The sequence below is a fragment of the Lonchura striata genome, chromosome 1A (assembly GCF_050655825.1).
Source record: "Lonchura striata isolate lonStrDom1 chromosome 1A, ASM5065582v1, whole genome shotgun sequence".
NCBI classification, from domain to species: domain Eukaryota; kingdom Metazoa; phylum Chordata; class Aves; order Passeriformes; family Estrildidae; genus Lonchura; species Lonchura striata.
This window is the reverse complement of record NC_140741.1, coordinates 11,969,614-11,996,076: the sequence shown is the minus strand read 5'-3', so window position 1 is coordinate 11,996,076 and position 26,463 is coordinate 11,969,614. Positions and strand designations below refer to the sequence as shown.

Here is a 26,463-nt window from a genome sequence, read left to right as displayed (position 1 = left end):
CTCCTCAAAACCACCCAACCAGTCCTTAATGAGACCTGAAATGGCAGTGAGTTGTGTGTTCATTTGCTTTCAAGCACAGCCCAGGGTCACGTTTGACCTGACTGGAGCAGGTTTGCAGCCAGGTGTCCAGGCCATCAGGACATCCCACATTGCCACTGCCAGAAGTGGAAGGAGCAGTGAAATTCTCCCCTGCTTGGTATCAGGTGGGTCTGGCAAGGTCAGCCCCTGCTTGGCAAAGCAGGGAGGTGGTGGAGCTGCTTGTGATGTAGCTCTTCACAACAGGGTCACCACTCTCAGCCTGAAGCTTCTTCTAAACTGAGGTTTCTTATTTTTCATGAGCCACCAAGGAGGGTGAAATGAGCTCTGCACAGACTGGTAGGGCAGGGGTGACAGGACATTACCACTGACTGTAGGGAATGCTCCCAGAGCTTCCTGGTTCTTTCACTTGCCCCAGTAACTGTGGTGAAGAATGTCTCCTCCTCCCTGTGTTCATGGACTCAGTGCAGGGGATTTTGGCCATCTCCTAGGCCAGGGTGATGGATGTTATTCTTTGTTTCTTTTATAGTAGTTACCCCCACCCAAAAGCACCAGAAATTGCTGACTGTGCAGAGAATATCAAGCTCTTTGAATGAGGGTTTTCCAAGGGCTGTAAAATGGGTGGACATGTGTTGTAGTTGAGACAGTCACAATACAAAGCAACATTCCATTTTCAGAAGGCTTCAAACCTGTTTTAATTATATAGTATATGCTTTCTATACCTTCTTACAAAACTCAGAAGTTTACTCATTTGTCAGGAAAGACAAAGTGCTCATTGGAATAGGCAGCTGCAGGTTTCTCTTATTTAACCTTCTTTGTTTCTTGGTTTCTGTGTCAATGACCTTGGTAGGAAATTTTTTCAGGGGTAAACATGGATCCTCTTATCAAACTTCTCTCTGGCTCACAGAACTCACTGTAAAACCTCTTCCACAGAGATTAGTCGAGGTCTCTTGCTTTTCTCTCTTCTTATCCTAAGCCAATGCTTGCAGGATGATCTGACCTCACTGTGACCTGGGAACCTGTCCCTGGAAGACACCAGCCACCTGTAGGAACCACCATGCATGGATATTGACTCCTCCTCCTTTATCTTCCCCTAGGTATCTGCTTCAGCAGGGCTTTGTCCTGCCCTTACTCTTCTCCCCAGGGGTACTGCTGGGAGCAGCTTACCTGGGATGTGAACACAGTGATTCCCTTCCTGCATCCACCTATTCCTGCTCCTGAGAGGAGCACAGAGCAAGCTGGGGGAGGCCAGAGGAGTGGCAGCAGCAAGGATTTGGCTGGGCTGCCCAGAGTAGTGCAGGACAGAGCACAAATCCACGTGGTGGCTGCTGCAGTGGGATGAGCACTTTGGTATGGAATAGGGTGTGTGTTTATCAGGGCAGGAGTCTCCAGCTCCAGGGAAAACACCTCACATGTTTCATTCTAGATGCACAATGGACAGGGTCCTCCTTGCTGCCCTCCTGGCTCAAATACACAAAAGCATCACTGGCTGGACCACCAGCAGCCTAGCACAGGGCCTGACACAGCAGGGAGCAGTTAATGTTTAAGAATAATGTGTGTGTTTGTCCCCATAGATAGATGGGGAAGGTACTTTGGGGTGACAGATGAAATTGTATTCTCACCTCTGCAAGTACATCTTTGCCAGCCAGTCCAACTGTGGTGGAGGGCTGCTGTGGGTGTGGTTTCCACACAGGAGTTTGCAGAAATATGTTTTATTGCAGGTAAGCCATTCCTTTGCATTATTTATGTTAAAAGTTAAGTAAATTATTGTTGGTTTTCATGCTGCAGGTAAAGTTGTAATGAAAACAGTAATGAATGCTTTGCTGACATGCACAGGCAACATAAGTATGTAGCCAAATTAGCTATCTAAGCAGATGCTTTATATCCTGAATTGCATATAAGGAATGCTGTTCAGTTGGTTTAAAAATTATATATACACCCACAAACTTTTTCTTTTGTAAAAGCAGTATGGTTGTTTTTTTTTGTATGCTTGTTTGGTTTTTTTTTTTTAAGCAACAGTTTCAATTGTGCTGTGAGCAATTATGACAATAAAATTAAAGTCTAAAGAAAGAAGAAGCTAACCATGTGCAAGAAGTTCAGGGAAATTCAGAAATAGTGTATTATTTAAGCTGCTGTAATACTGCAATATAGGCAATATTGGAAATAGAGATGCTGTTATGCTTAAAGAGTTGTTAGTTGTTTTTCTTTGGTAAAGGTAGTAGAGCCCTGGTCTGCAGGAGTGGGTGGTTGAGCTCTGTCCTTTGTTGGAGGGGTCTTTGTCCTCCTTCTGCTCTGGCAGCCTTGCAGAAGGCCCAAGCATTATTTTTTTTAACCAGTATTCTTATTAATCTGCTGTTTAAACACAACATATCTCACCAGTGTGCCAGTAAAAAACTCAAGAGTGTTTTTGTTTGTGCAGTCTGTGGTGTGAACAGTTTCTAGAAGGTCAACAAACCCTACAGAACACACTGGAATGACAAAGCCAATTTCCCAGAGAGCCACTGGAGTGGGAAGATGAAAAGAATAGCATAAGAAAACAGTGGAGAAAACAGAGAAGGTAAGAGAAATGGAAGAAAAAAAGAGAAATTTATGAAATCTTGAGTGAGAGCTTTGGCTTTAAGCACTCTTCAGTTTTGGGGTTTTTGACTTTTAGCTGAAACTTGTGGGTTGACTTCTTTTCTGAATAATTTAAGCTCTCTTCTTGGGTCCCTTAGCATTTAATAGATGTTTCTATGTATATACCTATTTTAGGCTTTAATAGAGAGATCGATGTATGTAAGTGTAGACATATATATATTTGCATGCACATACATGTGTGTTTAGAGACACACATATAAACCTTCATATATGTGTGTGTATCTGTGTGTTTGCACATAAGAAATGGCCTGCTTGCCTTATTTCAGCTGCATATTTTAATATACATTAAGACTGTCCTCCATTCCAGCACCTAATTTTTTTCAGAGATTTGATTTTTTTTTTTTTAACCCAGAGTAATTGTTTCTGCTAGGAACAACACTGTTGAAGGGCACTGTTCCTTTCAGAAGATCAAAGTACAAAAGATGTTCAAATAAAAGGAGAGATTAAATTCCGTGGGCTACGTTTAGTCCTAGCTAGCTTTGCAGGCTGTGGAGGTTGATCTTTCACAACAGCCTATTTCAAACCTCAGGAGGGTGTTGGTAACTTAGTAACTCTGTATTTTAGATGGAGGTGTCAGCAGAGCCTGTGAAAATGTTTTCTATGTTAAACAATTTCTTTTTTCAATTTGTTTTTCTCAGAAAACTGGAACTTTGCTCCCCGCCCCCTCTTTCCTCTCCGTCCTTTCCCTTTCTTGTTCTGTGTGAGTAAATAGAGGGTGAGGAGTGTTTTCAGAATTGCAAAGTCCTCCTTGCCCTTTCCAACAAATGTCTCCTTCACTGATGAATCATTGTAATGACTCAACCACTGTATTGTGTCTGTTGCAACTTTTATTTTCTTTGCCCAGCAGCATCTCCTCTGCTGGGTTTTACTAAACAGGTGGGAGGACACAATCCCTGCTTGATGAAACTTGTGAGAAAGAAATAAGAGCCTGTAATACAAAACAACCTATTTTTAATTTTTTTTTTTAAAAGCCAGTATTTTTATTCATCTGCTGCTTAAACACAACATCCTGGCTTTTTTTGTTTGTTTGTTTTGTTGTTTGTTTTTTTTTCATGGAAAAGCCCTGATGTATCTCTGTAGTTTTGCTGTCACTTTGTCATCCCTTTGGTGCAGCAGTACTCTGGAGCGCTGATCCAGGACGTCGGGAATCAGGAATGTTTTCCCCAAAGAGCTTTCTGAGAGGGACCATATTTGCCAGTGATGGTGATGGATAAAATTATGCCCCCCAGAGCCAGACATAAAGCTCCGTTGCCGCTGTCCTTGACGCAGAGATCTCAGCTCCCTGCCTCACAGTTTTGGGGAAATGACAGTAGGTGGCACTGGAGAATAGGAGCACAGAAGGATGGAGCAGTTTCCTCACTGGCGCTCTGTTTCGCCAGTTTTCCATCCCCACGGATTGCTAAAACACTTCGCTTCATTCCCTTTGCAAGCCTATTATTACTGCAAGCCTGCAGGCTTCAAACGCAAGAGCTCTATTTCAGAAACTCCACGCTGCCTGTGAAGCAACCCTGGGAGTAAAACCTGCTTGGAGATGTTGTGCTTCATCCCGGGGGGCGTGGAGCGATTGTTTTGCCAGCTCTTTCTGTAGCAGAGCTGGCTCCAAAGAGCACGCTGGTGCACGGCTAAATCAAATTATTCCTTCATCTGAGCGAGCTGTGGCTCCTGCCGGCTGGTGGAGCAGGGAGAGTGTCTAACAGAGGTGCAGGGAACATCCCAAGGACTGTCTGGTTTTTCTTCGTCTCTGGAAATTTTGTCCCACACGCCAGCAAAAGAGGACGAGGCAATTCTTGGCAGTTCCAGGAGGAATTAGGGTAGAAAGTGACTCAGCAGTTCCCTGTCTGCTCCTTTAGTGGGAAGCACGAAACAGAGAATTAGTGGACACCCTAAAAGCCTGGGAAAATTCTGAAAATATTCAGAGTTTCTCAAGAAAAATCTTCATAGGCTTCTCCTGGAAATCACCATGGGGAAAGAGGTCCCAGCTCAGTTTGTATTATGTGTAGCCTTCTGTGTGTGCTTGGAATATGAGCTGTTCCCATGAGTATTTCCTGTTTTCCCAATCCTCCTCCTCCAGCTGTGTCCAATCCCTGTGAGGTGAAGCAACACCGCACTGGCAGAAACCCTGAAATGGCAGCTCCTAAAACTGGTGAGCTCCTCTCTCTCAGGATCACTTCACAGTAATCCCTGGAAATGAGAGCAGTGCAGCACAAATGCCACCAAATATCTCATGGAGCAAGGTGGCATTTTGTAAGAATACATGGAGAATATATGACAAAATATGCATCACCTTTCACCAACTGAAATAAGTTTTGTCCTTGTCTAACTGCTTTTAAATCACAGTGACAGCACTGACAGCTTTTATGCTTTAAAGGCCAGGGCTTTTTTCCTGTAATGCTAATTTTATCGATTTCTAACTTCAGTTTATCAGATATAAGATAGCAGATATTAATTATTAACGTTATATGCTTTCTCCTAATCTGTTCAGTCTTATTGCATGGCTTTTTATGACCGAAATTCTGTTTTGTTGACCCTTACTCCCTCCCTGCTTCTGAGGATATTTTCTTGCCTGTTACAACCTTGGGATTTTGCTTGAATTCTGAATAGCCACTTCAGTGGAGCAATTGCTAACTTTTTAAGGAATGGTATGAAGTGTGAAGGCGAGTGGTCCCTGAGGGAAGTCCTTCTGTGTTGTGTCTGGAGCAGCCTGTGCTGCTCCCTTTTATGGAGGGCACTGGGATCTTTGAGGATGTGAAAGATGGATGTGGCCAGGTCTGTGTTTACTGCAGCTCTTCGGGCCCTTTGCAGAGAGCCAAGTCCTCACTGGTCCCTGGGAAATATCCCAGAATAAGGGAGGTTCTTCCACTATTGTGCTATGCCAGCTCTGCACACCGAGGAGCCAAAGCCAGAGGGCCACTCTGCCATCAGAGGTTTGTACTGTCTCCTTCCCTGTGGCTGGAGCTGGGAGCTCCTTTTGGAACATGTAGATGGAGTAGAGAAAATTTTTTACTCCTGTTCTTATGCATAAATCTTCCTAAGAGTCAATTCTTTCCCTTTAATGAAATTGTTATTTTAAGCATGTTGGAAATTTGCACTGAAAATGTGAGACAATCTATTGCCATATATGTATATATAAAATAAAATGTATGGTTGATTTTCCAAATTGAGAAGGAGAATAGATAAGGTGTTACCTTTTTATTACTACTGTGGTTTGAACTTTTCCTGAGACTCATCACCTCCATAAACCGGTTAAACAGGAAGGAAATCTCCTGACGGAAAAGTTCCGCCTCCTTAATAGTGAAAGCACATAGGTCACCCGAAAATGTCTGTGAGCAGGAAGGCACAGGAGGCTCTATATCCTTCTAAAAAATTGTGCTTCAGGTAAGGAGTTGCAACAGATATTCTTACTGCTTAGCAAGTGTCCCGTCATCTCCTCCTGGGATCGGTAAAAGCGAAAATTGAGCCCGCAGAGTGCCAAGGTTTTTTACGAGGATACACAGGCATGGCCAAGTGTGGAAAGTGGTTGTGTGTGCTTGGGTGGTACTTGCAGTGCTGTGAGACTCTCAAGTCTATCGATTTGTAGTGGATATTTTACAGTATTGGTTGGGATTCTCCCTTAAAACCCCTGATCCCAGAACCACAAGATCATGTGTAAATACATCTGTCATTCAAAAGGAAAAGGAGGGGTTCATGGAGAAAAATCAAACCCTCCAAAATTAAGTTTGGATCGAGAAACCACAAGGCAAAAAAAAAAAAAAAAAAACCAAAAAACAAACAAACAAAAAAAAAAAAAAAACACAAAAAAAAAAAAAAAAAAAACCTTGGGTGTTTTATAAAAATTCATGTAAATTTTGACTCCTTAGTGATTTATGCAAATTTTTTTATTAATACACTTGACAAGACTTAGAAGGTGAAATAGTGGCTGGCCAAGAGCCAGTTCCTTCCCTGACCTTTGTTTGCTGCTTTGAAAAGGGTGAGGAGTTGGCCCAAATGCAGAGCCTGGTGGTTCTGACCATACTAGCACGACTTACATCATGGAAATTTGGAGATTTGCACCATGGCATGCTGAGCTTCCTCTCTCAGGGTCAGTTTTAAATACAGGCCCTTATGAAAGACACAGGATGTTTCTGTGCAGAGGTCACAGGAAGCCTGTTCAAGGTTTGATGTTAGGCATTTATGTGCCATCATAAACAGAATTTGTTGGAAATGCAAGGAAAATATTTTAGGAACAGTTGAAAGGGTATAAAAGGTATTGTATTTTCTGTGCCTAGTAGTGTTCCAGACAGCCAAGCTTTTTTTAAGGAAGATGGAACTGGAGGAAGATTTCATTATATTATCTTTTATTTCTTCCTGAAACATTCAAATTTTCAAGATGGGTTGAAAATTCTTCTTGAATTAATGGCTATATAATTTTCTTTCTTGTTTTCTTTTATTTACCTGCTATGGAATTGAAAAACAGAGAAAGTTGTAAATTAGGACAATTTCATAGAAGGAACTTTTGTTGTTATGCTTTTTTTTAATAGTGTCATTTTTATCTAAAAACACAGAAAACTTAGCATTCATTCTGAGGGAAAGCTACAAAACTCTAATTGCATTTTAGATCACCAAAGTGGTATGCATCAGTTTGGTTATCTGGCCTAGTAATTTCATAAATGTGGGGTTTTTTCCAACACAGTTAAAGCAAACCAAAGCATGCGACACATGGAATTACTAAGTGGAGTGCTTGAAACAGTAGTTCAGCCCTCTGAGTTGCAGGTTTGATTTCAGCTTGTTTAAGTTTTCATTTCTCATTCCACACTGTGGGTGACAGAAGCTTATGTCACTTGGAGTTTGACTTAAAATGAAACAAAAATAAATAAAATTGGGATGAATACCTTCTGTTGTAACACAGATTTTCATTGCAATATGCTGTTATCTAAAATAATACAGTATCATGGGGGCTTAATGAAAAATCTATTTGCAGAGCTAAACTTTAAGAATTTCTGAGCACACTTTGTAGCTCAACAGCTTTTTTTTTTTCTGCTCAGGAATACATTTTTTTATGGAATTATTAAATCAGATGTCTCTATTTCTTTTAGGTGATAAATACACAACTGTGTGCAGCGTGTGGTATTGCTGTTCTGTGCCATTTGTGGGTTTTAAGCTACATCTGTATCACTAAGTGAAACAGGCCAATGCCTTTAGGGCAAATGGCCCAGAATAGACTTTGGCTGTAGAACTGAGCTCCCTTCCTAAAAAATATATCTTCATGCATACTGACAGCAGTTTCCAGTGCATGCTGCCCATCTGAGCCATAGGAGTACTTGGCACATGCCAAAATCAGATCAGGAAGTTTGCTAGTGACAACATTAATGATGGAGCTGCAGAAGCTCATGCCCTTGACTGTAAATTTGCTAAAAAAAAGGCCAGCCTCAGGCTTTGATGATAAATTTCTTTTGTAAAACAAGAAACAAAAAAGGGCTGAAATTTATTTATATATAATTTTTTTTCCTTTATATGTCCTAGCTTTTGGGGAATATCAATTGGAGGTCCCTGTCTTCTCTGTTCTTTGACTTAACTTTCTTCACCTGATTACACTAAGATAAGTAGTGGTAGAATATGAAGAAATTAGAGTCACAAAAAAGAAGAAAATGTAAATGAAACTGACAACCATTAATACAAACTCTTCCTTCCTGCATTGTGTGCTATGCAAGTGTAGAAATAAGAGGAAAATACTTAGAGATTTCTCAGAATTAGTGTTTCATACTTAGATCAGCTGTTTCAGGCATCCTGTTGCTATTATTTATGAGTCAAAGATAATAATAATAGTAGTAATTTGTTGTTATTATTACAACTATGATAATAATAATATATCTGGAAATAACATTCAAACAAAAGAACAATCAACCTCCACATTAATAAAAATTTCCACTCTCTGAAGAAAGCTCTAAAACAAACAAAAAAAGACCAAAGCAGTGTAGTGCTTTCATTATATTAGATATTTTGGGGTTTAACTTCCATTCTGTGCTTTATTTCAGTGGTGTGCCTCTCCAGTTGTGAGCATTGCTCTCTGGACCTTGGAACTCTAAGGAGACTTTGCTGAGGAGCTGAAGGGACCCATCAGCCATGGCAGACTTTGGGAGGGTGCCCTTCTCCCAGAGTGAATTCTGTGCAGGACAGCCTGGGGACCAAGCATCTTACCCAATGTGCCATCCTGGCTCTGGTGGAGAGATCCCTCTAGGATTTGATCGAATCGTCGATGAAGTCAGCAATGAGTTTTTTTTTTATGGTTCATCCCACGCACATCATCACGAAGAAATGTTTTTCCCAGCAGACCTTTTCAGACAAAGTGTGCCTGACCAGCATCTTTACAGTCATCCTCTGGTTGCTCATGGAGAGCTTTACCCTGGGAGTCCAATCCCTCTCTGGCAGCAAGGCACAGTAGGACCAATGGTTGGCTTCAGACCTTCCTTGCTACCTGACTGCAGAAACTTCTCTGTGATGGATTCCCACCCCTATAGTCATGAGAGGGAAATCCATGGAAGGAAAAGTGTAAATTCAGCTTCAAACGTGGAAAGGAGCAACAAAAATCTGGAGTTTCAGATAGGCTTTGACAATCTGGATGCTGCAAGTCCTGTTTTCTTAGATAGTTATCCATCTGGACAAAAAATGAGAGAAGAAAGTGGAAATGGGGAAGCTTCTGTAACCAACACTTCCAGAAGATGCAGCACAGGACCTATCCATTCCCAGGGCTCTGGACATACCAGAGAGGTATTTAAATGTTCTTATATTAACAGTGCTTAAGGTTTTTTGTTCTTGTTTGTGTCCTTGTGCTTTGTGTATTCACTCACACTGTTGCAACATGGATTGGAAGCGCTTAATTGGAAGACATTACGAAAAATAAAACATTTATGCCTCAGGGGAAGCAAAAGAATTTCATACTAGAAGAGAATCTAGATTATGGTCTAGAATGCTCCAGTAGGCTCATTTTATGGCTCACTGAACCATAAAACTACCAGAGAAGGATAAGTACAGAAATGTAGAGTAAGTTGTGTTTGAAAGATAACATGACAAACCTTTATGGTCTGATATGAAACCTGAGATTGAAAATTACAATACATAATGTTGAATCTGGTTTGTTTGTTTTTTTGGGGTGTTGGTGTAGCTGTTGAGAGAGATTACTGTCTCCGTGTCTAGTCTGGCTGACATATCCTGATCCTGAGAGATGAAACATATAGCCAATCCTACCTTCACCATGTCCTGCATGCAGTTCTGTGTGCATATGTAATTCTTTTCTAAAAATAGACACCTCTAACTGTGGAAGCTGGATCCTATGACACACACTCTGTCTTTCAGCTGTGTGAAACAAACACTTTATCTTTTTTCCTCCTTCGTCAGGTGTCCATAGTTCTATTTGTGATTTTGCCATTTTTAATAACAGTGTCTTATGTGACTCCCATGACTCTCTGTGATGTTATATCTGTCCTCATTTTCTTTCTTTCAAAATCCTGATCTGGAGAAGGGAAAAGAAAATGAAAAATCCTTCCTTTCCTCCAGTGCTTGTTAGCATTCTGAATCATTATAGGAATCCTGAAATAGCCTACAGGATACCTCTGCACCATGAATATTAAAAGACAGTTTAGGTTCACCTTCTGCCTTTAAGTCCCAGTGATCACAGTATCATACTGCAGAGGGGAAGAGACACTTGATTGACTTGTTTCTATGTCTCTGAATAAGGAGAACTATAAAAGTAAACATATGCAGCCCCAGACAGATGGGAAGGCATCGGGAGGAAATACATCTGAGGACAAGAACAGTTAAGACTAATCCTGTGCACTGCATTTCAGAATTTCAGTGATGAATACAAAAGAGGAGGGGAAGAGGTGGAGAGACAAAAGGCTGTTGTTGCTTTTTACTCATGATAGGAAAACTGAAGCATGCTAAAATGGTGATGAAAAGAACAAGCCTTCTCAAGAGAAAGGCAGAAAATAGTGGGATACAAATGAGCAGGAGGAGATTAAATCATGGGATGGGAAGAAGAGGTGCTAGAGGAAGCACACATTTAAGAACAGGCACAAACGCTTCTGTGATGGAAGAGGAGAGAATTATAGGGGAGGGAAAAGAAGAGCTGAGTGAGTCAAGGGCAACTACAATCGAATGTGTGGGAGGATTTGATTAAGTCAGGAAAGTATTTGAGCTGTTTAGCTCCAAGAGGAAGAAATGGGAGAGAGTAGTGAATTGATTTGTAGCATAAAATTCACTGTGGTCACAGGAAATCCTTTGGGGAGAAAAAGCCATGTCAGGATAGAAAGAGGGCCAAGGCAAGGGGCTGGCAGCTGAACCTTGAGATGATAAGAGAAAATAAGAGTCAAAGGAACTCTTAGAGAGAGGGAGGAGCAAAAAAAGCCTGTAAAGCAGTTACTGCTGCTAGGCTGGGAGTTTTGGAAAAGACAAGTGCTGCAGGCTGACAGACCTGATGCTGAGTAAGGCAGTCGGAAGGGTTGGGAAAGTGGAACACCACAACAAAAGAATGAGAACAGCTTGGTTTTTTTGAGGTCCAGAACAAGTAAACAATGCATGCAAGTAGTAGGAGGGGAGAACCAAGTCTTCAGAGTGAAATACAAAGGCTGCTGAGACACAGAGATAAGAATTGAGATGGGTCATAGGTAGGCAAGATGAAATATTCAAACTGCTGAAATCATTCTGGTATTCTGATCCAGAGCTCTTGGATGCATTTGTATGGCCTTAGGCTTTATTTAATGTGTGCCAATCAAAATGTGTCCAATATAATAAAGGAAACATTATTTTTTTCTGGCCTTCTCATTGCAGATGTTCAAAAACAATAAAGGAAATTATCTTCATAACATCCCAATGAAAGGAGATGCTATTTTTTTCCATATTAGAAAGAAAGCTGAAATAAAACCTAAAAGATATCTAACTAATATACTTAGCTACTCTCTTTGTGATATTTGGGATCTAATTTTAGAATCTAATGTTTTCAGAGTAACTAACAAGACTCATATCTTCACCCAAGTCCATCATCAGACCAAACATCATGATTTTGTTTTTGGTGCTCCAGAAATGAGAAATACACTATTATTGTTCACAATAGGGTGGTTTAGGTGACTTGATTAGCATAATGTGAGAAGTCTATGAATGAAAAAAAAAAAATCCAGTCATTAAAGGACACATTCAGTTGCTTCATCCCTGTTGTGATTACTTCTCCTGATATGGAGCTCCATCTCATTCACTGCTCTCTTTAATGTATTTTAATGTATCTCCAGTGCATGGAGACTCAATTTCTGTTGAAAAATAACGTGCCATAATGTAATTAACATTTCGCTTTCTTCTTCTTGCATATAAAGGTAAAGTTTCTGGACATGTGAAAAGAAGACATGACCAAACTAGATCTCTCATCTCTGGAGCTATTTATCACCTTTATACACCTCTGCCTCCAGAATGACTTTGAGGGACTTAGCAATGGTATTTTGCAGATGTGTATTCTATTGCTGCCTCACAGAATTCTTGTTTGCCATTAGGAATTGCTCAGAGATGCTGCCAGCAAAGGTGCAAAAAAGCAGAGGGCTCCTGTGCCACTCCTGTGTCCTGCAGGGCAGGATCCAGATTGCAGCTTTGGGCTGTCAGTCTTTCCATCCTTTAGTAATTATCTAATCATACTCTACTTCCAGCCATTAGAATTTGAGACTTCATACCCATGTCCTTCTGGCAAATCATGCATTCCAAGTCTTGTCCCTCTTCTTGCTCAAATTCCTCTCTGTTTTTCCTTCCTTAGTTTGCAGTTGTGGTTTGGCTCTTTTAATTCCTTCGATTCCCTTAAATGTCATGTGCCAGCCTCACCTTTTCTTACCTGTGGGCTAATCTTCTTAGCTTTTCACTCAGTGCCTATTTCTCTTTTTCCATTTACTTTTTCCATGGCACTCTACCTGCTCTGCAAGGACAGAGCTGCAGGAGAAAAAGGAGGCTGTGTTAGTGTTTTGTAGGGTTTTTTAATTAATAGGTAATTTTTGATGGCTGTTACTGTTACCAAATCACTCATAATTTCTAAATAGTGAACATCCTACAGAAATTCTTATTACTGTCCCATGAGGTGGTTGAAAAGTAGGTGCCTAACCAAAATGGAAACAATGAACTAGTGGAGGTGTTAGATTTTCACTGGATTTTGAAGGACCTTCCCCAGGAGTTCTTAGAACCAGGGATTGATGAACTACTGGTTTAGATTGCTGAATTTAATTTTACTCTATTTACACCCTCAGGATTATCCATTGTTTTTTTCCTGCCAGACAATTTCAATTTTCCCCTCTATTGATGATGCCCCCTTAGTATCTTTAAATTCCATGTGCACTCTCCTAATGCTTTGTGTGGTATTGTGGATAATAAAAATACTAAATACCATCAGTTTTGGGTTTTACTGTATACTCATAAGATTTCTGACTTTTGAGCTTTCAGTTCTGTTGTTGTGATTTCCCCACCAGCCAGCTCCCAGAAGATTTCTCATATTTTATATTCATCCCATCTTTTAAACTATAACTAATATTTCCCACCCTGCAGCTTTTAAGTGCATATTGCACTTTCTTATCCAGCCAAAAAGAATCTTAAGTTCTGTTTATTAGTTATTTTTAATAAATTTTCATGCTTTTATATAAATTATTCTTCAAATTATAAAATAAGCCTTTTGTCTCTGTTTTCTCTTTCTGAAGGGCTTGAAATGCTCTTATACAGTTAAGCCTTGTAATGTCTCTACCTACAAGGGCAGAAAGGGCTTGTAGATATAATAGCCTTAAATTCTTTCCTGGAGATGATATTCTGGCTGAAGAGTACTTCAGAAAAACAGACAAAGGGATGCTTGACCCAAAGCAGTGGCTCAGACCTCTGCTCCCCGAGTTCACAGAAAGTATGTAGGGATTTTTTCAGGTTCAGTAGGGTCCACTGGTTCCCTCTTCTCTCTCTTAGGGATTTACCTGACAGGTTTATGGATTTTGAGGGGATGCTGAGCTTTCTGCCAGGGCAGAAAGAGAGAAAATAAGGATTAAAACACACCAAAGCACAAGTTTCAGTTTGTCCTTCTCCCTTTTGTAAATGAAATATCTGCATTTGGAGTTACCTGTGCCTTGATACCAGGTGAATCCTAAAAGCTTGGTCTGAAATTCCTCATGTTTTGCATGGGAGGGAGGAAACAGTTGGTACCCAGGGCAGCTGATGCTTTGTGACTTGTGAAGGCATTTAGAGTGCAGTCAAAACGGGGTCATTTGTGTTTATTTGGGAGTCCATCAAGTCAGGGCAGGGATGATAGGCTCTCATGGAACAAAATTCAAGATGAGCCTTGTGGTCTTTCTTCTTCTCATTTCTAAATAACTCAGCTCTGTTTCTTCTGGGGTCTTGTTGGTGTTTTTAGGCTGCAGGTTGGGCTATCCAGCTGATTGAAGCAGATCAAGGAAGTAATGAAAACACAGCTGGTTTCTGCAATGCAGTGGAGAAGTAAGTAATGGAAAAGCTTTTTTCAGCCAACTATCACATTTCACTTCCTCACATTAATGGGATTGGTTATCCCTGTGTTTTGGGGCTGGCTGGGATGGAGGTAATTATCCACTCACAGGGCTGGGGTATGGATGGTACACCAATGTCTTGGCTACTGCTGTGAAGTGTTCATTATTATGGCATTTGTCTGAAGCCCTTCTTCCTGAAAAGAGGCTGGAAATCGCCTGCTGATTGGAAGTTGAGAATATTTTGTCTTCCCTTAATTATATGTGTGTCCTTTGCTTTTGTTAAACTTCCTTTATCTTGACCCAGAAGGGTTTTTTTCCATCTTTTTGCCCCCTGCCCCTGTGCTGAAGACAAAGGGAGTGGTGGGCACCTGGCATCCACCTAAGGTCAGCCAACCACACCCTGCAGTCCTGAACAATGCTGCAACTCCAGCATCTACTTCAATAAGGAAACACTTCTAATTTTGGTTTAAATATTAAAAACCGCAAAGGCACATTAATTCAAAAAATATTTAATCTTCTGTCTGCTTTATTTGTGATAAGTACATTTAACCCTTCACTGTTGATGTCTTATAGTGTGTGAAATCTCCCATCCTTTTCCTGTCATTGTCTTGGACAATATTAGTGCCTGTGCAACTCTGGGCAGGAAAATAAGAGCTGGAGGAACTGATTGGGAACAGAATTGCTACGTACTTTCATGATGAAAAGTGAGACATAGCAAGTGACAAAACCTACTTTAATTACGTTTTACCATTACACTTAATAGCCTGACTTAATGGCATAGAACATTTTTTACTTTCTTAATCTTCTGCAGAAAAATGAATTGTGCTGAAATCCAAGCACACAAAAACTTACAAGTATTTAGACCATCTGTGCAGATTGATTTTTCTTTTGTAGATATTCACTGATCACAATGTCAAGTTGTTAGCACAAATGCAAGCTTTCCCCCCCATGGAAAGTAATTGGAAAATGGCATTCTGATTTTGTTATTAGACTTTAATGAATTGATTTTATTCAAGGTCAGACAAGGCTGCTTCTCGTGAAAGAAAAAAAAAAAAAACCACAAAAAAAACCAGAACAACCCAACCAAAAAACCCAGTTTGATGTTGCACTGAAATTAAGAGGAGTATATTATATATTCAAATGGGTTGGTCAGCTTCAATGTCTCAGTTTCCTTTTCCGCAGATCATCAGCCTGAACCCCAACCCAGTTCTGCCATGAAATGCATGAAGGCACATTACACATGGCTGCTTTCTTTCCAGCTATTCAGATTTTTTTTTAATGTCTAAACATTCTAATTATAGGAAAAGCTTTATATTGATTTTTCAGTAGATGAGTTTATTTACCGGGCTAAAAAGATAAATATGAATAAGTGAGTCTTGTTTTGCAGGAGTTTGTTTTGTGTGTGTCATGAGCAAATACTCTTCAAAAGAAAATAAGAAGAGCTTTTGTTTTTCTTCTGTTAAATAAGTAGAGAAACAATTTAAGGGCAAAATGTCACTGCAACCAAAAGAGAGAAGAATATAATTAATTTTCCAATCACTTACATATTCAGTCTTGCCAAATGAGCATCTTCCCCGTGCCCAGTGAATCTCAGTTGCTGGCAGAGGCAGGATGTATAATGCAGTCTCTGTCATGCATTCTTGCAGCTCCAGCTTGTAGCTCAGCTAGAAACGCTGTGTTTTTCTCTAGGTGATACTTGCATGGGTAGAAGTCTGTAATTGAAGCATTTGGTTGTACAGGACTGTAAATCAGTCTTCTAAAGCCCTTTATCAGGTGACTTCTAGGACTGTGAGCAGAGCTGTAGTGAGCAGTCATCCCTGGCTGGCTTCAGAAGACATCCTAAAGGCAGATTCAAACCACAAGGTGCCAAGCTGGCAGTCTCAGGGTTCAGTGCTGCAAAATGCAGAGTTCTTCCACCTCTCAATGTCTTCAAGGATGTGCTTTGCACTGCAGGGAAACACATCATATTATGAAATGCTGTGAAATAGGAAATCCCTATAAATGTCAGTACTTTCTGTACATGTTGAGTTGTTGCAGCACAGGAAGCAAATAGCACAAGGTTTTATTTGTGTAATGTTTTTATAACACTTCAGTTCTGCTTTGGAAGACCCAGATTTTCCAAGTTCTGCAGTGTTTTGCTCACCTGCTCAGGCCATAAGTCCTTTAATCATGTGAAGATAGTAGATGGCCATAAATGAGCAACACTCTTGGAAACTGATTGGGTTTTTCATCTGAGAAAAAAATTTTTATCCCCACATTTTGCTAAAATATTAGCAGTGTGTGGGTAGGGAAGGAGATGAGGTTTGCTGAGTTCTGGAATGACTGCCAGTAAGTTGAGGTAATTCATGCCCTGTATGTGTACATAGCCTGGTAGTTTGAGGCTGGGTAAAGGCTGGTGAAGTTTCTAGTTTGACTCAGTCCTTGGCTTTCTTGCAGAAACATGTTACAGGGGGAAAGCTGTACCTTGTGCACAAAGAAAATAGACTGACACAACTACATGGGTCACCCAAACATTCTCTGTAGTGTAATGGTTTCTAACCATGAGTATAAATCTACCTTGTATGGAGGCTCTCTTGTCAAGCCTCATTAATTCCCACCCCACTGAAACATCAAACCCCCTGGCTTTTTGTGATAAGAAATGACCTGCTTTGCTGGGTTATTAATTTTGGAAGCCTAGACTTTTTTCCCTTTTTTTTTTCCCTTTTCCCCCTTCCCCCCCCCCCCTTTTTTCCCCCCCGTTTTCCCCCCCCTTTTTTCCCCCCCGTTTTCCCCCCCCGTTTTCCCCCCCTTTTTCCCCCCTTCCCCCCCCTTTTCCCCCCTCTTTTCCCCCCCTTTTCCCCCCTCTTTTCCCCCCCTTTTCCCCCCCTTTTCCCCCCCTTTCCCCCCTTTTTTTCTCCCTTTTTTCTCCCTTTTTTCTCCCTTTTTTCCCCTTTTTTCCCCTTTTTTTCCCTTTCCCCCCTTTTCCCCCCTTTTTTATCCCACTTTTTTCCCCTTTTTCCCCCCCTTTTTTTTAAAATTTTTTTCTTTTCCTTTTTTCCTCCCACCTCTTTTTTCCCCCACCTCTTTTTCTCCCTTTTTGCTTTATTTTTCCGCCCCTCATGCTGTAGAAATGCAGGGCACAAAAGAGTAATTCACACAGCTGTTTAAGAGACTTGGGCAGCAGCTCTAAGGCAGGAGGTAACACAGTAATGGAGACATTTATGAGAGTGAGCTGGGGGTCCAAAATACATGTTCCAGGGACATTACACAGTACTCCCAACTCAGAAGCTGCAAAATGAACCAACAAACAGAAGAGAATTCAGGATGCTTAGTACAGGATGTTTGGGTTTAGCTGCTAAATATTCAGGCCAATTAGTGAAGTGTAAAGCTTCAGCTGGTACAGTGTGTGCCCTTACCTGCAGCTGCAGAGTATATTTGCTTAAAAAGCCAGTTAATCCCAGGTGATAGACATAATACCTGTGACCAGTGCTCATTAGGAAATGGGACCTCAGGAGGAATTAGAGTTTGCAAGTCTATGGTAATTGGAAGGACAAGGACGAATATATTTTATAGTTAATGGTGTATCAGAGGGACTCAATGATTGCAACTGTTACTGCACTCTACAGACTTTTGCATAAATACCCAGGGTTTTAGTAATGAGGATTTCAGATTGGATTTGAGAGAGTTGTGGCAATAGACACTCCTTAAGATTTTGCATAGGAAGCATGTTCCTGTATTCATTTTGACTAGATGTCCTAGTTGCAGCTGTCTGTGCATGTGCTGTTGGCTAGTTCTGTGTTACAATTCTGTTATTTAAATACATATTTGAACACAATCATTTCTACTGAGCTCAGTGTACACTGAGGTCTCTGTTTAAACTCCTTTTGGATTCACTAGGGTCAAGCTCTGCAGTGGTTCTCTCAACTTCATGAAGATTTTGCTGCTGGTTTCCCTGAAACAACAGATGTAGTTATGTGTGCTGTTAAGTAGTTATCTCATTAATGCATGAAAACAGAGCTTGTGTTGCTACTTCACAGAATTTTATTTCTAACAGCTTTCTATATATCACCATATGTACATTGTAGAATTTTTTGTTTTGCTCTTAGAAGAGGCCAAAACCACCTCTTTAGATATAGTTTCTTCGTGTGTTTTTTCCAGAATCAGAAATGCTTATCCCGCTTTTGATTTGAAGACAAATACTGGGAAAATCTGGAGTATCACAACAAGGTTCCCAGAGCATATCCTGGGTGGAACAAAATTCAGAATCAGCATTTGGACAGATTTTTCACCACATCCTCTACTTCTTATACAACATGGTAAGTGGTCAAGGTTATGTACAAGGGAAGCAAATCGGGCATCAAATGAAAGGAGAAATTCCAACTAGGTAGGAAGAATCAAGGAGAATAATTAGAAATTGGAAGAGTTGGCCCATGAAGTTTGTGGAGTCTCCAAGCTTGGAGATGTTTAAGGTTCTACAAGACAAAACCCTGAATAAGGTGGTCTGAATGCAGTGCTAAGCCAGCTTTCAGGGAAGAGGTTCTAAATTATTCTCTCATTAATGACTATGAGAAGCTGCCACTGCTCCTGTGCATCCTGTGTCTGTGATTAATGGGAGAATCTTTAATTCCAGCTCTAGTAATTTTTATTTCTGCAACATACACAAAAATGAAATAAACGATTTTTCCCCCTCTCTTCCTATGTTGCTTTATTAAATCATAGTCTTTTTCTTGTCTTTTTGTTTTAATTAACTAATTCCTTGAAAACTAAATAAATTATTGACTGTAACAGAGTGAGTTGAATTATCCTGAACTTGTTTAGACTAGGCTAGCAGTAAGGTTGCATTAGGAGAAATACTCTTTTGTCCCATCTAACGTAAAGTACTGTTCAGTTAGGCAAGCACTTTTGGCAGAGTAAGGAAAGGAAGACAGATCTACAGAGTGGAAATGAGTGGTACTAGCAAGGTTGGAATTTTTTTTCCCCAGAGAGTGACCTGAAAAAAGTGCATGTTACAATTTTAATTCAAGATTTTTGTGCTGCTCTTTGTTTTCTGGACTGTGTAAATTCAGCCAACAAGCACTGCAGTTTAAACATCAAACCAGCTGAGTTTATTACAATGGCGAGTTCCCAAAAGGCTAAATTATTTAAACTGGTAAAACCAGAAGAAAAATGTGTAATTGAAGTGTCTTTTTGAGGGGAAAAAAAAAAGCCAAAACATTTTGCAAACAAAATAAACATTTTCAGAAGGAGCTTTTGAATACATTTGTTTCTCCCTGGAGAAAACCAAACCAAAGCAAAAAAGCAAGCTATGTTTTATTTCAGCTTTATGTCATAACCCCCTCTTCTGGAGATGCCACCTGTTCTTTGAAGTTTTCCCATCCCCTTCAACAGAAGACCAGATTTAACAGACCTGTTTCTAGATTATGCAGCTACTCTTTTCCATTTGTGATCAATTCTTCTAAAATGGACAGAGAGGAAGTGTATTGGCAGGTGTTGGAAAATGGCTTAAAAAACTGACGTGAAAGTGGAGAAAATTCTCAAAATTCCAAAGTGTTTCTGAAAAGCAGGTTGTACAAACTGAAATAGCACTTCCTAAATTATAGGGATTATGTATATTTTTATACTATTATGTGGCTGCTCATGTATTAAATAATATCATATTTTGCAGATATAAAATACATTAGAATATTAATTTACTTCTTTGTTATGGCTAAAAGGGTGTGCATAGCAGAAACAATACCAAGTAACATTCTGGAGCCTTTTTGTGTCATAAGTGGCTACAGAGTCAACTTTTGCATCATTGGAAAGGTACCAAAATATTCATCAGGAAAATGAAAAAGAAATAATAATGCCATTCATCTCTTCCTTTCATCCTGGGAATATTGTTCATCTCTTCTTCTTACCAGCTGCCCAAGAAATTGCTCATTTCCTCTAAATGGACGTAGAGCCCATGTCAGGTAGAATATTTGAAGCAAAATTTAAAAAAAAGATAATAAAGTCAAGTGTGTCTTGATCTAATTCCTCTTGATGGAGCTAGTCCACAGCAGTTGTTAGGAATGACAGGAAAAAAACCCTTATTTTCTCTGCTCAAGTATGTAGCCTGCAATTCTCCAGCAAGCTACTATTAATTTTCCTTGCTATCTTTATTTACAGCTGGCTGTATCACTCGCGACTTAATTGTGGAGATCCTCCGTTGCACAAATCAATACCCAGCCCGGGAGGAGGAATGCCTTCTGAGTGTTTCTGGGTCTGATGAATTCTTGCAAAAGTAAGTACCTCATTAAGCCACGAGCCATGTAAACAGAGCCACGGGGAGAGGTAGGGTGTCAGGTTCTTCCAAACACTCCATGTGTGCAGGAATCAGAAAAACAGCAACTTCCACCAGCACTGAAGGGTGTGATCCGCAGCGTTACAAAAAGCTTGGATTGATGATTGAATACAATACACAGGTATTGAGCAGAAAAATCAGAAACTTATATTTCTACAGCTGTGAGAATATGCCTTCAGTAAGTGAGAAACTGCATTGATAAGATGGTGAGGGGTATATAATGTAGGGGTGTGGTTGTACAGAGTAGCTAAGAATTTAGAAGTTGTAATAGAGGCATATGTGAGAGAGAAGCCATAGGACAAAAATATGCACAGTGCAGGAGAAATAAAGGTGATAGGTTAGAAAAGCAAAACAAATTCTGTGGCAACTGCCCATTGGTTTAGAAAGTTCTATATTGCCTTATAATGAAGAAACTTGTGACTAAGCTATGGCTGACTGCTAAAATCTCACAGCCTCTGAGACTCATGTTTATCTGACCAATGAATCGTTCTTAGCCTGAAAATAATCCCATCCCTTCATTTCTGGTGTCAACAATGATACCTGTTAGTTTCTGAAACTCCTGAAACATGTGGTGCATGTGTTCTGCAGAGAGCATGGTGTGCTCCAGTGCAAGGATTCAAATCCTCTTTTATGGAAGCTTTATGCAGCTTTTAATTGTTTGTTTGATTCTGTTGTCCTTCTGGTCTTTCCCATCTGTGATACAACACTGCTACTACTTCCACTATCTCATGGGGTGTTATAAGCAACTCCTCAAAGGGGGAAGTAATTAAATTGTGGTATTTTATATTATTTATTTATGCAATATCATGCAACTGCAGAGCAGGTGATTTTTCTTCATATCCAATTGCAGTAGTAGCAAAACAAATAAAGTCAGCAGTGTGGTGCTGATGCAAGTTAAAAACACATTAAACATACAAGTAGGTCTTTCTGAATGTAAATAGTTTACAAGTAGGGAAATAAATGTACTGATTCAGGTGATCTCTTGTGATGGTTGAAAGCAGTCCTGAACTCAGTTAGTTGTTTTTTGCCCTGTGGCAGCCTAAATTCAGGTGTCAGCCAAAGTGAGCAGGTTCTGTGTTGAAGCAGCTGAAGTGCAGGCACTTGTCAGCTGGGCTTTGTGGACACCAGCTCTCAGCAGAAGGGTTGGCAGTGTTCTGTGGTACGGGCACTGCAGGAATCACAGCTCATCTGTTAGAGGTGTAAAAATTGTTAGATAAAATACTGTATGTCTATAACTCAAAGGGAAGATTCTAGACGCAGTCATATTTACAGTAGAGTGTAAAAATTACATGAATGAGCCTGGAGTAGGTCAGTTTGATTGATGAAAGCAATGCAGTTGTGAGAGCAAGTGTCGCACTGTGGAAGTTAGCTTTGCTCTGTATCCATCTGGAGCACTTCTACCCTTACACAGGCACACAGGCCAAATGTTCATGTGTTCATAGTGAATTACATCTGGCAACTAAAGATGCCAAATTGCCTCTACAACATTTCTAAGCCCAGTCTTCCCATCTTGGTAAAGCAGGAGCTGGAAAAGCAAAGTGCTGTGTAAATCATTAGAGCACTAGAAGTACCAAGCAGAGAACTAGGTCATACATAGATCTGTTAGCTACAGAAGAAGACCAGGGTCTTATGTGGGTTTTTTGTTAACCCAAGATACTCTTCTAATTTCAAACAATTTGCTAAAAAGTGGAAATAATGAACCATTGAATTGAGGATGAGCTCAGTGCAGTATGTGTTGAAGAGTTTTGTTTTCACTGCTGGGGAGAATGCATCAATAGCAGACTTTAAATTCCTGCACTTGTAGAATCTCTTCATGTCTCATTAGCAGTGAAACCATGTCAATAATGTTCTCAGCTTTCTTACTTTGCTCCTCCACTGTCATTCACAAAGCTCTGAGCTGCACCAGAACTTCAGCAGTTTGTAATTCTGTATTGTGCTGTTAAATTCAGCTCCCTTTCTTCTGCCTCTTCAACAGAGCCCTGGATCTGAAATTTGAAACCCCAGACCCTAAGGATCCCTTGGGTAGTTTAACAGCTCCTGAGGACCTGCCTCAGGGTGAATTTTTTTTCCTATGTGTGGGCTATCTTCAAGTGCAAATTGGTTTCATCCCATTGTTGCTAACAGAGTGATTTGATGCACTGGTGCACAGTTCTTCCCCAGGAAAATATTTGGAGTCAGTTCACGGATGAATTCCAGCAGAAGTTCCTCAAGTTCTAAGACAGCAAAGGGAATAAATACTCTGCTGCTTCTGCTGTACTGTAATCCAGAAAAGAACACCAAAAGTGAAGGGAAAAAAGGTGATTTGATGAATTGTTCTCCGAGCAGAGTGCTTTAGTGAAGCAGACAGTTTTGTCAAAAGCTTTCATTTACTGTTTCATTGGATTCTATTAATGAGCACTTCACCCCACCTCCTGCAGAAGCACCTGAAAGACTTGATCATTTTTAGAACCCATTTAGCTTTGAATGAGAGGGGGAAGAAAAACATCTCTGTGCTAATGACCATTACACTCAGCACCAGCAGATTTCACCGTCCACCACTCCCTTCCTCCGAGAGATCCTTAGGCTCACATCCTGCCTGACTCATGAGTAGAACATCACATTTCAAATACTCAAATTTTAAAGATATCAAAAGATATCATATAGACTGCAGGCCAGTCTGTAATTAATAGATTTGGAATCTCTTTTGTTTTCTGGTCTTTTTGCCATTGGAAACCTGACCTTGCTGCAACCTGCAGGTTTTCTTTTTATCCCATCAAACAAACCTAGATCCACCTTTAAATCTTGCTCTCACACCTTCTTATCTTTCCTTAGATGCAGAATGGATACCCCTAAATATGTTCTTATGATTCCTTTAAAGAAAAATATGATATAAAAGTAAATTGAATGGTGCTTAAACATTTTTTGTCAACTCCTGGGTCTTAATGACAGCAGCTAGTCAAAACCAATCCTTCTCATCTGTCACCAATGAATCAATTCTCTATTTAAAAAAAAAAAATTGCCACAATGTCTCAGGTTGTCCTGAAATGCCTAATAAAACAAATGAGTATCTATAAGAATGAGGATGTTTAAAAAAAAAAAATCTTTATTTTATTGATGTGTGTGCTAGCAGAAGGCTGCAGTAATGTAGATCACCAAAGGAATGTAGTTCAAAAATAATTAAAAGCTTTATTTCTAGACATCCCTTTATTCTAAGGTGTCAGAGTATTTAAAGTTCCATCCACACCCTCACATGGTATAATTTGCACAGCTACCTTATTGCTTTGCAATTCAGCCACCACAGTGAGCAGGGGAATGAAATTGAAAAATCTAAATTCTTATCTTTTCTTCTAGCATGCTTGCTTGTAACCTTATTGATGACATTTTTTTTTTTTTGTCTTGCTAATTCTGTTCTCTGGGAATTGAAACCCAAGTAAAAACTGGTTTTCACTCAAAGTGAAAGTTTAAGCTATTAATTATAGACTGACATAGACATAATCATGCAGATTGAAATCATAAGAAGCAAGAACCTTTGGATGAACATGTTCTTTGTGAAAAGTAAACTTAATTTTCTCTTGTCTCTGTAGACTAAATTTTTTGTTCAGAGATGCTTCTAGCTGAGTTACTTAAAAAATAGTCTGAGCTGCATTAAGATTTGGAGCTTATAGCACATCAGAGAATCTTGCTGTGGGGAAGCAAGCAGTGAGGGAGTATCAAATGATGGGGATTTTCCCTATCTTGTATTTAGATATTTTGTTAGACCACAGGCAAGTCGCTTGGACTGGTTGTTAACACATCTCCTAAAGACAAAGACTGTGTTTCTCTTCATGGCATGTGTTCTCCATGTAGTTTCAGCAAAAAAATAAGGGGGAAAATGTTGAGTTAATAAGGTTGTAGCACTTGATTTTTGCTTGCTTTACAGAGCTCAGAGTGCTGTAAACCAGTTAGCAATAATCACATTATCCTCCAAAAGGGATATATCATTTTTATCTCAGTAGTACTCAGAGTAGCAAATCTGCCTGGGGTACAGCTAAAAGGTACTTTGTCAATCTGTGGCAAAACTACACTTCTATTTCTTATAGCACTCTTTCATCTAGACCAGGTTTCCACATTATTTTGTTGAGGCACTAATCCATTTTGTCTAGTCCCTTGTGTAACAATAGCTGTCAAAACTTTTCTCTTTGTATTTGTTCAAATTAAATTCATTCATTAAGTCAACTGCATGGCCACTTCTGCTTGCAGTGTTTCAGGCATCATTGCTGTGTCAATAAAGACTTTGCTGATGGATAGGATCTGCTTGACACAGCAGAAACTAACACAAACCACTAATGTAAAACCAGTTATAACAACCAAATTAAGTTCCTCTTGGTGTTGCTTGTTTTGCCTGAAATCATGGTGACATGGAAAAATTATACTTGGAAAAGATAATTTTTATATATCAGTGGTTCAAGATTGTTAATTCCTAGGAGGGTACAGCTCCTCTGTATTTGTCTAGCTATACCAGTTCCAGTCACTGGCATTACAACAGGAATCAGGAAAACATTACTTAGGACTCACAGATGTCTCTGTAATATTCTTGTTACTCTGCCTGTCCACAGGTTGAAGGTGGGGCAGAATGAAAAGAACAGGAATAATAGTGAGACATTAAGTAAAAAACATGTGTTGGGGCAGGTCTAAAATGTTAAGGAAACTTCCCAGTCTGACCAATTATGGGGCTCTCTGTCAGTCACTCTCCCTTCACTGTGAAAAGAGTCTGTGCCTGCTCAGGGGCTGCTGCCCTTTCCCACCACACAGAGCACAATCTGCAGCTTGCACTGTACTAAATGTGTTCCTCAACCAGAGGGGATAATGATCATCAATGATTCCATCATTTCAGGGATGGGGCAAACACAATTGGGTGAAATGAGGAGTGGAAGAACTTCCAGGAAAGCTATGAGTAGGCAGAACACAGAGATGAGGTGAGAAGAGGAGGAAGATAAGAGAATGGGTGCATTGGTACATTCCCAGGAACTGGGAACTGACCACTTGGACTTGAGCTCTGAAAAGGGATTTGAGATGGGTTTAGCTATAACAGGGATATGCTTTGCACCAGTATGGGCATTTCACTGTGTTGGTGTTCACTTCTTCCACTCTTACACCTGTACTTTCTGCTCTTGAAATAAAGAAATTTTGCAGCTGTATGGAGGTGCTATCAAAGGTGATCCTTGCTTCAGGTATTTTTGTCAGATGGAAATGAGTTTGTCACTTGTGATGTTTAATATGTTTGTTTAAAAAATGAATCCTATATATATATACATTTACATTTTTAACCACAGTGGTGAGTCTGTATTTTACTTAGCTACAGCATAGTGTGAGTGCAGAACATTTACAGGATGTGTAAGTTCCCTGTAAATATGCTGAATGGCATTTAAGTTTATCCATTCATTTATGCTGAAGACTTCTGCTGCCATGTGAGAGAGGAGTCTCGTCTAAGTCACATTTTCCATTACTTATTCACAGGGGTGAGCATTTTGGCTTTGTTTATTTTTTTAAACTAAATCTAGCCCTTTTTATTCAGACATTTCATCAAAAGCCCTTTTAGGTAGAAATACAGTTTATGTTTAAACCGAGTTTTTCAAGCCAGAAAAAAAAAAAAAAAAAAATCTTTCCTTCATGGCTCAGGGAGTTCTGAAACAGCTTACCATGCTATAAAACTGTATAAATATGGAATATCCTGTTTTGTGCTTCTGTGGTTGAAGGCTCAATAAAGCCTCCAGAATCTAATTGAACACACACCAAAGTTGTAACTGATGATGCATACTAACTTGTTTTGGTGATAAATTTACCTTTGTAAAAATCAATGTTGCTTTTCTATTAACCCCAAAGCACTTTTTCAAATGTAAAAATGTGTTTTTCTAAACCCTGAAATATTTTTTATTTATTTCACCTCTTTAAAACAAGATGTGAAGGGTAAGAAATGAAACTATTTTTGTTCCAAGTGATTTTAAAAGTGACAAACCAAGGCTGTGTTCTAATTTAGAAAAGGTTGCCAAG

General features: G+C 39.8%; 1 protein-coding gene across 8 annotated transcripts in view; it reads left to right on the top strand.

Annotated features, from left to right (window-relative positions):
• The first annotated feature begins 732 nt into the window (after positions 1-732).
• PIK3C2G (phosphatidylinositol-4-phosphate 3-kinase catalytic subunit type 2 gamma) overlaps positions 733-26,463 on the top strand; it is a 202,202-nt gene continuing 176,471 nt past the window's right edge. The window contains exons 1-7 of one of the 8 annotated variants that reach the window (XM_085569567.1): positions 733-1,133; positions 1,611-1,757; positions 2,456-2,593; positions 8,685-9,417; positions 14,060-14,142; positions 18,288-18,445; positions 20,280-20,394. In XM_085569567.1, the coding sequence (XP_085425693.1) occupies positions 8,773-9,417; positions 14,060-14,142; positions 18,288-18,445; positions 20,280-20,394 (1,001 nt within the window). In that variant the 5' untranslated portion in view covers positions 733-1,133; positions 1,611-1,757; positions 2,456-2,593; positions 8,685-8,772. Of the gene's footprint in view, positions 1,134-1,519; positions 1,758-2,455; positions 2,594-3,510; positions 4,817-5,771; positions 6,049-8,684; positions 9,418-14,059; positions 14,143-18,287; positions 18,446-20,279; positions 20,395-26,463 lie in introns of those variants that run through there. The other 7 variants (XM_085569570.1, XM_085569568.1, XM_085569569.1 and 4 more) reach the window with 7 other exon arrangements.